Raw genomic sequence first — 18,003 nt, 5'->3', positions numbered from 1 at the left:
ATTGAGTTGGCCCACCCTTTGAAGCTCTAAGCCCTTGTACACACGGTCGGAGATTCCGACGACCAAATCCGTCTGAGTTATTCCAACGGATTGATTCCGGACGAGGTCCGGAAGTGATGTTGCATACACACGGTCGGACTAAGTTGTCGGAAAATCCGATTGTACATAACGTGATGACGTTATTTCGTTACAACGGGATTACGTTCAGGCTAGTAGCCAATAGCTTTGGTCTAGGAATTTGATCTGAGCATGCGTGCCACTTTGTCCGATCGGAGAATTTTGTCGGAAAATATTTCCGGCAAGTTGGTCCGACGGATATTCCGACGGAAACAGTCCGATGCAGACCACACACAGTCGGAATATCCGACAAAACGCTCCGATAGGAAACATTCCGACGGAATCTCCGACCGTGTGTACAAGGGCTTAGAGCTTCAACTCTTCTGGGAAGTCCGTCCACAAGGTTTAGAAGTGTGTCTATGGCAGGGATATGCAATTAGTGGACCTCCAGCTGTTGCAAAACTACAAGTCCCATCATGCATCTGCCTCTGGGTGTCTTGCTATGCCTTATGGGGACTTTTAGTTCTGCAACAGCTGGAGGTCCGCTAATTGTAGGGCTGAAACAACTAATCGATTAATTGACAACTAATCGATTATGAAATTAATCGATTACTATTTTCATAATCGATTAATCGGCCAGCAACAAAATGGGGTTAAAGTTAATGAGTCTGATGATATTTACCAGATTGACCCTTTAATAGTATATCTCTCCTCTAATAGTATATATCCTCTAATAGTATATACACTATATCTCTCCTCTAATGATATATGCAGTATATCTCTCCTCTAATAGTATATACAGTATATCTCTTCTAATAGTTATACAGTATATCTCTTCTAATAGTTATACAGTATATCTCTTCTAATAGTTATACAGTATATCTCTTCTAATAGTTATACAGTATATCTCTTCTAATAGTTATACAGTATATCTCCTCTAATAGTATATGCAGTGTATAGCCTCTAATAGTATATACAGTACATCTCTCCTATAATGGTATATACAGTATATCTCTCCTCTAATAGTATATCTTCAATCGTTTACACAGTATATCTCCTCTAACAATATATACAGTATATATCCCCTCTAATATACAGTATATATCTCTTCTGTCTTATTCTCAGAGTGGATTAGATATTTTGCTCCCTAACCATATAGTTGGTTATTTATAGTTACCATTGCATATAGAGATATTTAAGAATAAATTGCCTTTTTTTTTTAAACTTTACATAAATAACTAAATTATACACCACACTTTTTTCTAAGGTTATTAACAGATGAATCGATTAATCTAAACAATAATCGGCCAACTAATCGATTATGAAAATAATCGTTTGTTGCAGCCCCAGCTAATCCCTGGTCTATGGGAATGTTTGACCATTCTTCCAGAAGCACATTTGTGAGGTCAGGCACTGATGTTGGACAAGAAGGCCTGGATCGCCGTCTCCGCTCCAGCTCCTGTCACAGACTGTGAAGCGTGAGCTGGCGCAAAGCAGAGGTGCGCTCTGCGACAGAGCTGGTTCGGGAGCAAGCAGGCGCAAGCCGCTTGCTATGAGGCCACTGGGCAGAGGGGAGGAGTATGTGACCCAAGAAGAGGAGGATCGGGGCTACTCTGTGCAAAAAAACTTTTTTTTCAGAAGATCCGACTGCACATAGCAATAAACTTGACCAAAATGAAAAAAAGAAAAAAAAGGAGAATCAAAAATAATCTTCACGGAGAAAAGGATGAACAGGTCTCAGGAAATTGCTTGCAGATAATTTATGTGAGCTTACATGTGCCAGGTGAGTAATGTTTCAGAGTCAGAAAGTAAGAACATAAAACGTACCAAGTATCATTAGGTGATTACTTCGATTTACAGTAACAGGGAATTATCTTCTGGCAGGGAAAGGCTCCGAGATCGACTTTACTTACAGGGTAATTGGTACTTTGTCTGACAATCATATTATATTTGAGCTTCCAAAATTCTATTGGCATAAACAGAAAACTGAAATGAAAGGTTTAAGTCTGAATTAGATCCAGCTTTGACTCACAGATGTCCTCCAGATGACTATCCGGCCATGTACAGACCGCAGAAACCAGACAGACGCTCGTCCACAAACTTCTTCTGGCCGAGTAGGAACTCCTGTGACCGGATAGTTACCACGTGCCACGGTGTGCTTGTATTTACTACACAGGAACATATTGGTGGCCCTAGAAAATGTGTCCGTCTTCCCGATTGCCTCGTCAAGCAATACAAAAAAGGTGAATGTATCTTTTTTTTGTGTGAACTTTTTTCTTTTTTCATATGAAAAAGAACTTCTTTAAACACTTTAAAGCGGGAGTCCGCCGTTTTTTTTTTGTTTTTTAAAAGCCAGCAGCTACAAATACTGCAGCTGCTGACTTTTAAAATAAGGACACTTACCCGCCCAGCGCGCCCGCGATGTCGGCACCCGAAGCCGATCTCTCGATCGTCTCTCGGGTGCTGCCGACGCCATCTTGGGTATGGGAATCAGGAAGTGGAGCCTTTCGGCTTCATTTCCCGGTTCCCTACTGCGCATGCGCGAGTCGCGCTGCGCAATAAGGATGGTCCCCGCTGTCTCTGCGATCCGTGTGTTTCCTAGCAGACAGCGGGGGACCTTCGGAAAGGGGCGTAGTTTCTGCGGAAAGGGGCGTAGTTTCTGAGGATATCTATGCCGGAAGTGGGTGCAGATACCTGTACTGTACAGGTACCTGCACCCCCTTCCCCCCTCAAAGGTGCCAATTGTGGCGCCGGAGGGGGGGGGGTTCCAATGAGCGGAGGTCCACTTTAGGGTGGAGCTCCGCTTTAAGACTAGGCCTCTTTTTTAGATGTGGTGTTTACAAGTTAAAAACAGTTTTTTATTTTTTTTTTGCTAGAAAATTACTTAGAACCCCCAAACATTATACATTTTTTCCCCCCTAACATCCTAGAGAATAAAATGACGGTCGTTGTAATACTTTCTGTCACACCGTATTTGCGCAGCGGTCTTACAAGCGCACTTTGAAAAAAAATTAAAAATATACTTTTTTTAATTAAAAAAAATAAGATAGCAGTAAAGTTAGCCCAATTGTTTTTATGAAAGATACCGTTACACCGAGTAAATTGATACCAAACATGTCACGCTTCAAAATTGCGCCCGCTCATTGAATGGCGACAAACTTTCATCCTTAAAAATCCATAGGCGACATTTAAAAAAATTCTACAGGTTGCATGTTTTGCGTTACAGAGGAGGGCTAGAGCTAGAATTATTGCTCTCGCTCTACCGATTGCGGTGATACCTCACGTGAGTGGTTTGAACACCGTTTTCATATATTCGGGGGGCTACTCACGTATGCGTTCGCTTCTGCACGCGAGCTCGGCGGGACGGGGCACATTTAAAAAAAATAAAAATAAATAAAAAAATTATTGTTTTTTTTTTTTTTTTTTTTATAAAAGTGTCACTTTTATTCCTATTACAAGGAATGTAAAACATAGAAAAAAAAGCATGACAGGATCTCTTAAATATGAGATCTGGGGGTCAAAAATACCTCACATCTCATATTTACACTAAAATACAATATAAAAATAAAAATAAAAAAAAATAAAAATTGTCCCTTTAAGAGCTATGGGCGGAAGTGACATTTTCCAGGAGACAGACGCGATTGCCAGCGCCGCTGCCGACAGCTCCAGTAAGCGGTGGAGGGCACCGGGTGGGGGGGCCTCTCCCGCCTCCGATAAAAGTGACCTAGCGGCGAATCCGCCACAGAGACCACTTTCAGCTTGGACCTCCGGCCGAACACAGGGATACAGTGGTTATGGCAGGTAGATGCTGCCATAACAACGATATTTGTTCCCAAAGTAGGGACGTACATCGGCGTGAAGCGGTCCGGAAGTGGTTAAAAAGGGCAACTCCTTATTCATATATAAAGAAAAAAAAGACACGCTACAAGGGAGACAGAGACCGGGGGGACACGCTACAAGGGAGACAGAGACCGGGGGGACACGCTACAAGGGAGACAGAGACCGGGGGGACACGCTACAAGGGAGACAGAGACCGGGGGGACACGCTACAAGGGAGACAGAGACCGGGGGGACACGCTACAAGGGAGACAGAGACCGGGGGGACACGCTACAAGGGAGACAGAGACCGGGGGGACACGCTACAAGGGAGACAGAGACCGGGGGGACACGCTACAAGGGAGACAGAGACCGGGGGGACACGCTACAAGGGAGACAGAGACCGGGGGGACACGCTACAAGGGAGGCAGAGACCGGGGGGACACGCTACAAGGGAGGCAGAGACCGGGGGGACACGCTACAAGGAGACAGAGACCGGGGGCACGCTACAAGGAGACAGAGACCGGGGGCACGATACAAGGAGACAGAGACCGGGGGCACGATACAAGGAGACAGAGACCGGGGGCACGATACAAGGAGACAGAGACCGGGGGCACGATACAAGGAGACAGAGACCGGGGGCACGATACAAGGAGACAGAGACCGGGGGCACGATACAAGGAGACAGAGACCGGGGGCACGATACAAGGAGACAGAGACCGGGGGCACGATACAAGGAGACAGAGACCGGGGGCACGATACAAGGAGACAGAGACCGGGGGCACGATACAAGGAGACAGAGACCGGGGGCACGATACAAGGAGACAGAGACCGGGGGCACGATACAAGGAGACAGAGACCGGGGGCACGATACAAGGAGACAGAGACCGGGGGCACGATACAAGGAGACAGAGACCGGGGGCACGATACAAGGAGACAGAGACCGGGGGCACGATACAAGGAGACAGAGACCGGGGGCACGATACAAGGAGACAGAGACCGGGGGCACGATACAAGGAGACAGAGACCGGGGGCACGATACAAGGAGACAGAGACCGGGGGCACGATACAAGGAGACAGAGACCGGGGGCACGATACAAGGAGACAGAGACCGGGGGCACGATACAAGGAGACAGAGACCGGGGGCACGATACAAGGAGGCAGAGACTGGGGACACGCTACAAGGAGGCAGAGAATGGGGACACGCTACAAGGAGGCAGAGACTGGGGACACAATACAGGAGACTGCAGACAAGTAAAAAAAAAAAAAACACGCTAAAAAGCTTATTGTCATTTATTAAAAATTTAATTTCCCATTCAGTCTGCAGAGCTTTAGTTTCCTGTGAAATTCAATGCAATATGGCAACCTGGAGGTGTTCCGTAAACCGATGGAATATGACCCCCCACCACCACCACATTCCTGCTTGTGCGATTGGTTTAATGCTTTTCCCAGAAGTCTGCATTAAGATACTAATCATATATTTTAGGCATCCTCTATAACAGGAAGTTCGATTTGATAAGATACTCCCCAAAGGTCAAATACATCTAAAAAGGGATGCAGACCCTGCAGCTTTCCTCATTAGAACACAAAGGGTGCACCAGCTGATTATATCAAACCAGACCCTCCTTTTCAGAATCAATATCTAAAAAAAGGACATATGGGAACAAACAGCTATTTCTTCAGAGCAGGAAAAGGTAGGAATCTGCAACCTTGCAATGTACATTAGTCATCTAGATTGATTTTTTTTTCCCAGGCCCCCCCCTCCCCCTGGATCATACTGCTGCATTATGCACACACAATACTCCGGCTCTGTGACCCCTCCCCCCGCACTCTGCATTACACGAAGGGTGAATAAAAAAAAAAAAAATAATAAATAAAAAACCCACACATTTAAATCTGATTTTTTTTTTTAATCTGATTTTTATCAAATTTATTTTAATAAAATGCTTTTTGAGTAAACATCTAAATCTAAAGATAGTTTGCTTTCTGCTGTATTGATCTTCCAAACGGTACCAACACTGCAGATGTGGATAGACCAAATGGGCACAGTACTTGGGTATGAAAAGTTGATATATACGTATAGAGGTAACCCGCACAAGTGTGACGGGGTATAGGGGAATTGGTTGTCTGTGCCAGGCCTATCCCCAGTAGTCTTAACATTGGATAGATTATTACTGTGATGTGCCAGCAGACCATGTAAGTAAATCAATATGACTGGGGAACTTCCCGGTAGGGTGATGGAAGGACGGCTGACAAGATAATGTTCTTTCCTTGTCATGGTGCATGTGAGGTAAACGACTACAGCTATTCTGTGTTGCTAAATGTAATCAGATATGACTTTGTACTTCATTTGAGATGATATGGTATAATGTGCATGGACTCTCTGGAAACTTTCTATGTTATCTGGTTTGTTGACTTTCTTCAATAAACTTATACCCGATTAAAAAAAAAAAAACAAAGAAAAAAAAGATAGTTTTATAACTCCAATTACATACATTTATTCAGCATGAAATGGAGCTTAGTTATGTAGCATAAGGCTGTATATTCTGCAATATTTACATTTTTGGTAAACTCATTCAATGAATCCAAGCTGAGATAACATGCACTGCATTGATGCATTCACACAAATTTCACAGTAACCACGAGACCCGTATCCCATTGTTTTGCAAATCTATGAACACTATGAACCGTTTGATTGAATCGGTTCCGATATCGCCATTTTACTAACCCGACAGCTTATTATTCTGAATAGGAAACCTTAATTTTGTTTGCAAATATTAAAGATGCTAATTACCAGCAAGAAGTCATTGCATTTAAAGAGCACCTGTCATTCTAGATCTGTCATGGCAGCTCCTGTTAGCGGGCATCCACTCACCTGCTGCCACCACATACCTCACCTTGTTGTGCCACTGAAGCATCACCGGCCGTCCCATTAAAGTGAATGGGACAGACGACAGTTGCTCTTTAAAAATTAGGATTTAAATCAAGCGTTTTTACTAGTGGTTTAAATCAAATCCACCCTGATCAAACTGCTGCCTTAAACACACACAATGCTCCGGCTCTCTGCCCCCCAGATCACACTGCTGCCTTCTATACACACACACACACACACACACAATGCTCTGGCCCCCACCCTGGATCACACTGCTGCCTTACACACACACACACACAATGATCTGGCTCTCTGCGCACCCCCCCACCCCACCCAGATCACACTGCTGCCTTATACACACACACACACACACACACACTGCTCCAGCTCTCTGCCCCCTTCCTGAGGATCACACTTCTGCCTTATTGCTTTCTGACCCCCAATTTTACAGGGAAAATGTTTATAAATCAACCCAGACATGTAGCAGTGCCCAGACAAACTATAGGACGCTCTGGCTCTCCGACGCCACCCCCAGATCACACATACACAATGCTCCGGCTCTCTGCCCCCTCCCCTGGATTACACTTCTGCCTTATACACACACACACACACACACACACACACACACACACACACACACACAATAGTGAAACGCAAACCAACTGGTTCCATTTTTTTATAATTTTATTATATCATATTAGCAAATTCTATTCTACTTTTTTTCATTTTTTTATGATTATACTCGAAATGTGTCAAAAACGATACCTGTCCATCCAACCACCCTTTATCAGGTATAGGCATGTTTAAAAAAAAAAAAAAAAAAAATAAAATAAAATGGTGAAAAAAGCAAACCAACTACCGGTAGTTCCTTTTTATTATAGTTTTGAATGAGATATATATTATATTATAATATAATATATCTCTATCTATCTATCCATACACCTTTTCTTTTTTTTTTTTTTTTTTATTATCTTTTTATATACAGGCGCCTTAGACTTTCAACCACATTATGGTGAACAGAATACATAATGACAGATATAAATAATCCCTCTGACTATTCCAATATTAGAAAGCTCCCCAGCTAGTTACCTACAATGACTGTCGGGGGAAAACATCTCAGAACCAATGATCTCTCAGAGAAGAGACCGGAGCTCTGGGGACCTCTTCTATTTCTAAGGAACAGTTCACACCCCCATGAACCCTCATCCAACAATCGTCTCTGCAGAGCCACGATCCCCAACCAGAGAGGAGGCCAACAGATGTGATGATGTGTAATGCTGCCTCTGGAATCTTCTCTGTACCCGTCTGTCAAAGTATCTGGTCAAAGGACAGTTTTACATTTAGTGAAATTGCCCTTTTTTAAACACTTAATGACCAGGCCATTTTTTTGAGATACGGCACTGCGTTATTTTAACTGACAATTGCATGGTCGTGCGACACTGTACCCAAACAAAATTTACATCCTTTTTTTTCCACAAATAGAGCTTTCTTTTGGTGGTATTTGATCATTTTTTGCGCTATAAACAAAAAAATGACCGACAATTTTGACAAAAAATAAAATAAAAAATGTTTTTTTACTTTTTGCTATAATACATAGCCAAACATAAAAAATAAATAAGTAAAAAAAAAAAAAAAAAATCTAAAATTTCATCAGTTCAGGCCAATTTTTACATTTGCATTACATTTGTATAAGCATATATTGATTGGTTTGCACAAAAAGTTATAGTGTCTACAAAATAGGGGATAGATTTATGGCATTTTTTTTTACTAGAAATGGGGGTGAGCAGTGATTTTTAGCGAGACTGCTACATTACCACTTATTTGGGACCAGTGACATTTATACAGTGATCAGCGCTATAAAAATGCACCGATTACTGTATAAATGACACTGGCTGGGAAGGAGTTAACATTAGGGGAGTGAACAAGGGGTTAAATGTGTTCCATGGGAGGCGTTTCTGTGGGGGGAGGGGACTTACTGGAGGAGGAGAGAGATCACTGTTCCTAATCACTAGGAACAGACGATCTCTCTCCTTCCCTGTCAGAATGGGGATCTGTTTGTTTACATTGACAGATCCCTGTTCTGGCTCTCTGTGGAGCGATCACGGGTGGCCGGCGGACATCGCGGCCGCTGACCACGAGCATCAGCTCCGTGGCTGTGCAGCACGCGTGTGTGCCTGCTATATCTGTTAAAAAGGGACCGACGTACAGCTATGGCAAATTGGCGGGAACAAGCCGACCTGCCGCAGTATGACAGCTGCGGATGGTCAGCAATCGGTTACATTTATCCCCAGCCCACCAAAAATACTACTACTTACCCTTTTTCCCAAAACTAGAGAGATTTCATTAGACAGGGTCCCAGCAAACTCCTCTTCATACTGTGCAAGTGTAATGTGGCCCCATTCATTCCTTCTGATAAAGTGTTCTCTGAGAGGTCAGTTGGAGGCCACCATGCGTGCGGCCTGCCCATAATGGGGCAGGACAGAAAAGCACAGGATGGAAGGGGGGGGGGGGCGACTTTGACCTTTTCAGAAGAACATGAAAGGTGATCTCCATCATTTACACTTTAGGACCCCTAAACGTGTCATGAAAATTTGGACCCCAAAGTTGCAAGACAAGTCACACCCCATGTTCCCCAAATGAGTACCATTCAATATCTGAGTGACTACAAGTCAAAGCGGCTTTAAAAAGTAGTTCCTTATTGGTCATAATTACATGCGACTTGAGGGCCACAGACTTTAATGCAGCTTTTGAGGGTTTACATTGAAGTCACACCTGCATGATATACATGCGACTTGTGTGCAACTTTGTAAAGCAGGAACAATCACAAAGTCTGCTTTACAACCCCTACCCCAGCTCATCCCTTGTGCAGAGATGCCCCTCCTGAGAAAAATTGTCCATCCATCCATCTCTGTTCCTTGTATCTCCTCTGCAAGAGAAATGAGCTCTAGCCCTAGCCCCAAATCTAGCCCCAGATTAAGGCCCAGATCTAGCCCCCGGGCCCAGATCTAGCCCCCGGGCCCAGATCTAGCCCCCGGGTCCAGATCTAGCCCTTACCCAAACCATAAGCCTAGGCATAACTATAACCCAAACCATAACCCTAATTCATGCAGCAGGAAAAAGACAGTGTCACACCATGTTATCATTGGTCGTACTGTGAAGTCTCAATAGAAATCGCACGATTCAGAAGTCATACAAGAGTGAATGGAATCTCAAAGTTCATGTACTACTTTGTTCCGACCTTCCTGCAACTGGAAGCCATAGACTTCAATGTCAACCCTTAAAAGTTGCATGAAAATCATACCTGAATGTTTTACACGCACCAGTGGGTCCCACTTTGCAGAGGGACAAGAAGTCACAACCAACTCACACAAGTCCAAAGTCGCTGGACTTTGGAGTCTTACAAATGTGAATGGGGCCTAAGTGAAGTAAATAGTTCATTGGGAAACATGCACATCCGAGGCTGTCAATCACCTGCTGTGTACTACAAGATGCAGTGGGCCGTCAGCAAGCATTGCCTGGTGTCTGTAAAAACTGAAGTGACTTATGCAGATAGCAGCAGGAAGAAGAGAGCAGACAGGATCCACCCCAAGTGCTATAGACTGAGGCAAGTACACACTATAGAAGGATATGCTTTTTTCCTTTTTCTTTTCAGAGGTTTACAACCACTTTAAGGTTATGTTCATTACAGTGTTATACGGATTCTACAAATATGTACAAAAATAGTTTTTGCTTACCAGCTTTATAAGACACTGCGTTGGTTTTAGCAACCGACTTTTTGTAGCAGAGGTACACAGCTGAGCCCCACTGAAAACAGAGGAAAACACCACAAAATAAAGTAAAACAGTAAATGATGAGAATATCCATTTAACAAGCAGACTCCTGCTATTTATAGCTACACAAAGCTTTTATAGAAAAAAAAAAAAAAAAAAAAAAAAAAAAAAAAAAAAAAAAAGGCATTGCAGTTCTATCCAGCAGACACAATTACAGTAGTAGGTTTTCCTGGCAGCAGCTGCACAAGTCACTGAAAAAACAGAAAATGCTGAAATCTAAGATATAATGTCACCGATACGACATTCCCAGACAGTGCAGAGAAGATCCACGTTATGAATTGTAGAGATTTCACTTTCTAACAGGAATATATAAAAATACGCCGAATGTCAATTGTACTCTATATTCTGTGCAGTCAGTTCTCGGTTCACGTGAGTGACGCTCTTGTACTACATTTATATTTTATTTACACCGAGATCACAGAAGGGTCAGCAGTGCTCAACTATCAAATCACAGAGATCCGTGTCTAATAAGGTGAAGAACAGCAACAGAGTCATCCGAAAGAAGAAAACAGAAAAACCGACTTATGGGGAGTACACCTTCCAGGAACACAAGGTGGTATATATTTAAAAAAAATTATATTATATTATATACATACACACACACACACACACACACACATATATACTGTAGAAATTAAAGATTAATTCCTCGCTTAACCAAATCATTTTTTTGGTACTCACCTCTCCGCTGGAGAATATATATATATATATATATATATATATATATATATATATATACACACACATATACACACACATACATACATACATACATACATACACACACACTGTTACTGATTAAAATTTTCGTGTTCGATTAACCAATTATAAAAACGCACATACAGAGCCAACTACTTTTAGCTGATCTCCTTGCATTGCAGCTCTGCATTAGTCAGTGGTAAATGTACACTATATACAATCACCCGACACTAGTTAGTTTCCACAATCCATGACTCAACTACACAGTTCACACAAATACGGTTTTAAATGTCAACTGTAGCACTGACGCAAGTCATTTTTTTCCCCACAGTAGCGTGACGATCCCTCCACCTCCGGTCTAACTAATCACTCTCACCTTATGGCATGGACCCCTGTGCAAACAGGTGGTCATGCAAGCGGGTATCAAAAGGGTTAACACGGACTATAAACTTCTCTCACGTCTCCTTAGATCTCAGCAAGGACGGCAGGTCATGGGTAGAAAGAAAAGATCTCAGTGCTCACCGCTTAAGTATAAGATTTCATTTTTGTGTTCAAAACACAAACTACTCACATAAAGATGATAAAAACACAGCATGTAAAGCCGACAATCGTGTTAGTTCCGTAGGGCAGCAGTGGGGTGAAGTCATGCGTAGCTCCTCCCCCGTATGCGTTACGTTCAATCAGAACTTCAACGTCACTGGACTCCTCCCTCCTTCCCTTCGTTAGGGGTCGGAGGCACTTGAGGAAGGGGGGAGGAGTCCAGTGACGTCTATGTCCGTGACGTCACCGAATCTCCGACGGAACGCCCTGAAGACCCGGAAGCCGGCGGAGAGGTGAGTAGCGATCAAAAGAATTTTCAACGATCAAAAAAATTCAGAGAGGAATTAATCTTTAATTTCCCAGCCCCAATTATATATTAGGGCTGGGATCGTGTATGGATTACCTGTGCATCCCCCTTGCCGACCAAAACATGGCCCTGAACGGGGCACTCAAGTAATTGCCCCTGTGTGAATGAGACCTAGATTTTGTTTCAGCCACAATCCCAATTCATTTGTTAACGTGAATCCTTACATGGTTTTAGTTCAATGATATTCTAAGAGGATAGGATGCATTTACACCTATGGGATTTAGTAGGGCCAACATGCAGGGGCATTGTAGTGTAAAAGGGGGGGTCTTACCATGCTGCTATTCAGATTCTTCTCCACCTTGCAGAAGGTATGAGGTGGGGTCTCTCCTTTGCTCGGAATGATTATGCAAATATCGGTTACAGCCAAGGAATTCTGGGTCATATTTTCGGAAGCTCTCCTGTAGGTAATGTATGCTTTTTGTGAGGAGGAGGTGCTGCTGCTTATGTTGGCAGGACGTCCAGAAGGTGTAGTTTGGATGATGTGGCAGCCCTGTTTTAGCCGCTCCTTCCACTCATACAACACCCTGAAAAAAAAAAAATACAATTTAGATATCAAAAATGCAATGAATCGGTAATATGTTATTTCCCTGCAATTGACCAACAACACCATTTTGCTTCTCCAGGAACTGATCAACCTTTGGACTTGATGTAAAATAATCCAATATTATCCCACTTCAGAAACTAGAAGGTGCTGTGACAAGATCACCCAGTGCCCAGGGCATAGAAGCAAAAAATTGCAACCCCCTCCCCACTCATTATGTGCAAGCTGATGAGGAGGGGGAAGAGAGAGCACAGCCTGCTCCTCCTCCTGGCTCTCTCCCTCCTCTATCTGCCACTTCCAGCGCTTTGCTGACAGAAGTAGTGATGCCGCTGTCACTACTCCTGTCAGCCTTATAGTAAAAGAAAAACTTGCAGCAACCCCCCACCCTCCCATACATGCTGCACCCAGGGCAGTCGTCCCTCCTGGCCACCCCTTGTTCCGCCCCCTGGGAGCTGCTCCAGGCTAGAGCCCACTTTAGTGGCTCACACTGTGAGCACTGGCTAAGGAAAGCTCGTGCCAGTGTAGTGTCATATTTTGCCCCCCATCGTAGAATGCTCCGGAAGGAGTGACATTGCGGCCAGAAATGTCACACTACGCATGTGCGACGCGTGTAAAAAAAAAAAATAAATAAAAAAAAAAAAAACACAACACTTGCGCCATGCGTTCCAAAGGATTTGCGTCAATGCAGACCACTGAAACCGTCAGATAATCCCCTCCCCAAATCCACATAGGGGAGGTAATCCCCTCCAAGCCACAGTTACCCGCTCTCTTTCCACCGCTCTCCGCTCCATCTAATGTTTAATGTCACTTCCATGACATTATCTGACGGTTTCACTGAACTGCATTGCTGCAAATCCTTTGGAACGCATGGCGCAAGTGTTTGGAACGCATCACGCATGCGCAGTGCGAAATTTCTGGCCGCAACGTCACTTCTGGAGCATTCTACGATGGGGATCAAAAATATGACACTACACCGGCTCAGTGCAATAAACCCAGCAAAAAATAAAAAATGGTCCCAAATGCCGCACACACACCAACATGCATGACAGTCGCTCAAGTAAAATCAGCCTTAGCCCAGCTCCATCCAGACCATGGCCGCTGGTGCATTTCGCCACACCCATGGGCTGAGTCGTGGATTAAGCCCTGCTGGAGGGGTGAAACGCGTCGATGGGCATGGCCTGGACAGAGCTGCTTTTACTCAAATGACTGGTCGGGGATGTCGGTGGGTGGCGTTTTGGGACTTTTTATTTGCTGGATTTATTCCAATATGGTCAATATACTGCCAGTGCTATACAAGTACCGGAAATAAAAAAAAAAAAAAAAAAAATTAAATATATCCGATTCCTCCCGTATTAAATTGTATTGCAACTGTAATGTCTGGCCTCATAATATAGAGTACATATACATTATATATATATATATATACACACACACACAAATTTTTTTGGGGGGGATATTTATTATAGCAAAAAGTAATATATTGCTTTTTTCCCCCCCCTTCAAAAGTGTCACTTTTTCTGTTTATAGCGCAAAAAATAAGAACCGCAGAGGTGATCAAATACCACCAAAAGAAAGCTCTGTGTGGGAAAAAAAAAGGACATCAATTTTGTTTGGGAGCCACGTCGTACGACCGCACAATTGTCAATTAAAGCGACGCAGTGCCGAATGGCGAAAAGTGCTCTGGTCTTTGGCCAGCCAAATCCTCCGAGCTGAAGTGGTTAAATGCTCAGACCGGCCCGTCTGGCACAAAACAACCATACCATGTTCAAAAAGGCACTTAAATCCCCTTTCTTCCCCATTCTGATGCTCTATTTCAGGGATAGGCATTTAGCGGACCTCCAGCTGTTGCAAAACTACAAGTCCCATCATGCCTCTGCCTCTGCGTGTCATGCTTGTGGCTGTCAGAGTCTTGCTATGCCTCATGGGACTTGTAGTTCTGCAACAGCTGGGAGGTCCCGCCAATTGAATATTCCTGATCTATTTGAACTTCAGCAAGTCGTCTTCGCCACGTCTAGATGCCCAAATGCATTGCTGCCATGTGATTGCTAGTCAGCCAATTTGTGTTACCAAGCAATTGAAAAGGTGTTCTTAATAAAGTGAGCGCAGATACCAAACACGTCAAAACCTTAACGCCCACGAATCAGCGACAAACGTTGGGTACCCTATATTAAACAAAGGGAGTTTTTTCTTTTTTATTTATTTTTTTTTTTTAAAGCCCTTACAGGTCATTAGTTTAGAGTTAATGGTAAAGGGCCTAGAATTCTTCATCTCACTCCGACATGTGTGGTGATATGTAATCTGTGCACAGCAAATCAACGTTTTCATGTGTAGGCACCTCCCCCCCACCCCGACCTCTGCATTTACATTCATATGTGCACATAGGTGGGGGTTGGGAGGGGTAGGGTTAAAAATCTCCCTCCCTCCCTCTCCCCCCCTCTCAATCCCTCTCTCTCTCCCTCTCCCCTCCCTCTCTCTCCCCCCTCCCCCCCTCCCCCCCCTCTCTCTCTCTCTCTCCCCCCCCCTCTCTCTCCCCCCCTCTCTGCCCCCCCTCTCTCTCTCCCTCTCTGCCCCCCTCTCTCTCTCCCTCTCTGCCCCCCCTCTCTCTCTCCCTCTCTGCCCCCCCTCTCTCTCTCCCTCTCTCTCTCCCCCTCTCCCCCTCTCTCTCCTTCCCCCTCTCCCCCTCTCTCTCCTTCCCCCTCCCCCCCTCTCTCCCCCCCTCTCTCTCTCCCCCTCCCCCCCCTCTCTCTCTCCCCCTCCCCCCCTCTCTCTCTCTCTCCCCCTCCCCCCCCTCTCTCTCTCTCTCTCTCCCCCTCCCCCCCCCCTCTCTCTCTCTCTCTCCCCCTCCCCCCTCTCTCTCTCTCCCCCCCTCTCTCTCTCCCCCCCCCTCTCTCTCTCTCTCCCCCCCCTCTCTCTCTCTCCCCCCCTCTCTCTCTCTCTCCCCCCCCCTCTCTCTCTCTCCCCCCCTCTCTCTCTCTCTCCCCCCCCTCTCTCTCTCTCTCTCCCCCCCCTCTCTCTCTCTCTCCCCCCTCTCTCTCTCTCCCCCCCCCCCTCTCTCTCTCTCTCTCTCCCCCCCCTCTCTCTCCCCCCCCTCTCTCTCTCTCCCCCCCCTCTCTCTCTCTCCCCCCCCTCTCTCTCTCTCCCCCCCCTCTCTCTCTCTCTCTCTCCCCCCCTCTCTCTCCCCCCCCTCTCTCTCTCTCTCTCTCCCCCCCTCTCTCTCCCCCCCCCTCTCTCTCTCTCCCCCCCCTCTCTCTCTCTCTCTCCCCCCCTCTCTCTCCCCCCCCCCCTCTCTCTCTCTCTCTCCCCCCCCTCTCTCTCTCCCCCTCCCCCCCCCTCTCTCTCTCTCTCCCCCCCTCTCTCTCTCTCTCTCCCCCCTCTCTCTCCCCCCCTCTCTCTCTCTCTGAGGCATTTAGGTTCTTGGCTGTAACTTGAATTTTTCAAATTTTTTTTTTTCACTAAACTTTACACTCTAGTTGTGAGCCGTTGGGGTGCCAACATTCACACAGCGTAAGGCGCCTGTAACAGCAATAAAAACACAGAACAATAAATGGTTTCCTTTGTGACCCCCAAGGCTGCGCTGCAGAAAGACCTGATGCATTTTATCGCGTGTGCGAATCGCCACTTGTGTTTTGTGGTGGTTTTTTCTTACCTTTTCTATTGTCTTCTCTCTGCAGCAAGCAACCGAGTCTTAGCATCAGCAGGTCGCCGCTCCGGTCGCACATAGTGTCAGAGACACAGCAGTGGCGCAGGGCTGTGTCTGTGTCCAGACTCCCAAATGAATGGAAGCCAGCAAACATTCCTCGACGGGCGCCGGCGCGCCGGCGAGGCTGCACTCGACGGGCGCCGGCGAGGCTGCACTCGACGGGCGCCGGCGAGGCTGCACTCGACGGGCGCCGGCGAGGCTGCACTCGACGGGCGCCGGCGAGGCTGCACTCGACGGGCGCCGGCGAGGCTGCACTCGACGGGCGCCGGCGAGGCTGCACTCGACGGACGCCGGCGAGGCTGCACTCGACGGGCGCCGGCGAGGCTGCACTCGACGGGCACTTCATTAAAAAGGTGGGATATACATGGGCCGGGACAAAAAGGGGTAGTCAAATCAGGGGTCAGGCCAGCAAAATGAGGTTTGCCAAGGGTGTCAAAAATCCTTGCATCAGCCCTGGGTGGCAACCCCATCGCTCTCCTTTATAAACCTGGGAATGTGGCGGAAATAGGATTAAAAGCGCTCGCAAAATCGCTGATTGATGTCATTTTAAAAACAGGAACTGCAGTCTGCTCAAATAATTTGCAATAAAAACATCTTTGCCATTCTGAAGCTTCCCTCCAACTACTTTGCATATTATTCTATATATACTGTGATTCTGTACTTGCCAAATATGCTGCAGAAATCTCCCTCCAGCCATGTTAGGTGTGTTGGAGAGAGGCGGCAGCAGGGAAGCCTGTATTCACTGCAGGACACACGAGGCTGATGGTGTCAGTGGAGAGAAGGGGGGGCGGTAACGCATTTCAGAGCACGTGTGGCTTTACAGCTGCTGGGCGGCTCTACACTGCTCTCTACCACCATGCTGAGGATGGACACATGCCACAGGTGAAGACTCCTGATTTTATCATGTCTTTTAAAAACACTCAACAATCTTGTAAGTGCTTTTAACCCTTTGCGCACTTTATTAAATTTTGCATACTGCACTTGGAGGCGCCCCTTTCATTTCCTTTTTTGTATACAGGATTTACTGGCAGAAAAAAAAAAAAAAAAAAAAGTTTTACTATCCAAAGCAGCAACGACAACCACCGCCACCACCCACAGCCGACAACAACCACCGCCACCACCCACAGCCGACAACAACCACCGCCACCACCCACAGCCGACAACAACCACCGCCACCACCCACAGCCGACAACAACCACCGCCACCACCCACAGCCGACAACAACCACCGCCACCACCCACAGCCGACAACAACCACCGCCACCACCCACAGCCGACAACGACAACAACCACCGCCACCACCCACAGCCGACAACGACAACAACCACCGCCACCACCCACAGCCGACAACGACAACAACCACCGCCACCACCCACAGCCGACAACGACAACAACCACCGCCACCACCCACAGCCGACAACGACAACAACCACCGCCACCACCCACAGCCAACAACAACCACCGCCACCACCCACAGCCGACAACAACCACCGCCACCACCCACAGCCGACAACAACCACCGCCACCACCCACAGCCGACAACGACAACAACCACCGCCACCACCCACAGCCGACAACAACC

General features: G+C 46.1%; 1 protein-coding gene across 8 annotated transcripts in view; it reads right to left on the bottom strand.

Annotated features, from left to right (window-relative positions):
* The window catches only part of LOC143958214 (C-myc promoter-binding protein-like), a 250,429-nt gene that overhangs the window by 152,881 nt on the left and 79,545 nt on the right, over positions 1-18,003 (bottom strand). For all 8 annotated transcript variants that reach the window (XM_077467701.1, XM_077467695.1, XM_077467696.1 and 5 more), the window contains exons 3-4: positions 12,453-12,705; positions 10,480-10,549 (exon numbers count right to left, since the gene is read on the bottom strand). In XM_077467701.1, the coding sequence (XP_077323827.1) occupies positions 10,480-10,549; positions 12,453-12,705 (323 nt within the window). The remainder of the gene's footprint in view (positions 1-10,479; positions 10,550-12,452; positions 12,706-18,003) is intronic.

This window comes from Lithobates pipiens, unplaced genomic scaffold (assembly GCF_037356315.1).
Source record: "Lithobates pipiens isolate NorthernLeopardFrog02 unplaced genomic scaffold, aLitPip1_a1.2 Scaffold_6, whole genome shotgun sequence".
Lineage (NCBI taxonomy): Eukaryota > Metazoa > Chordata > Amphibia > Anura > Ranidae > Lithobates > Lithobates pipiens.
Note: the sequence above shows the minus strand (reverse complement) of the source record. Positions and strands in the feature narration are given on the sequence as shown.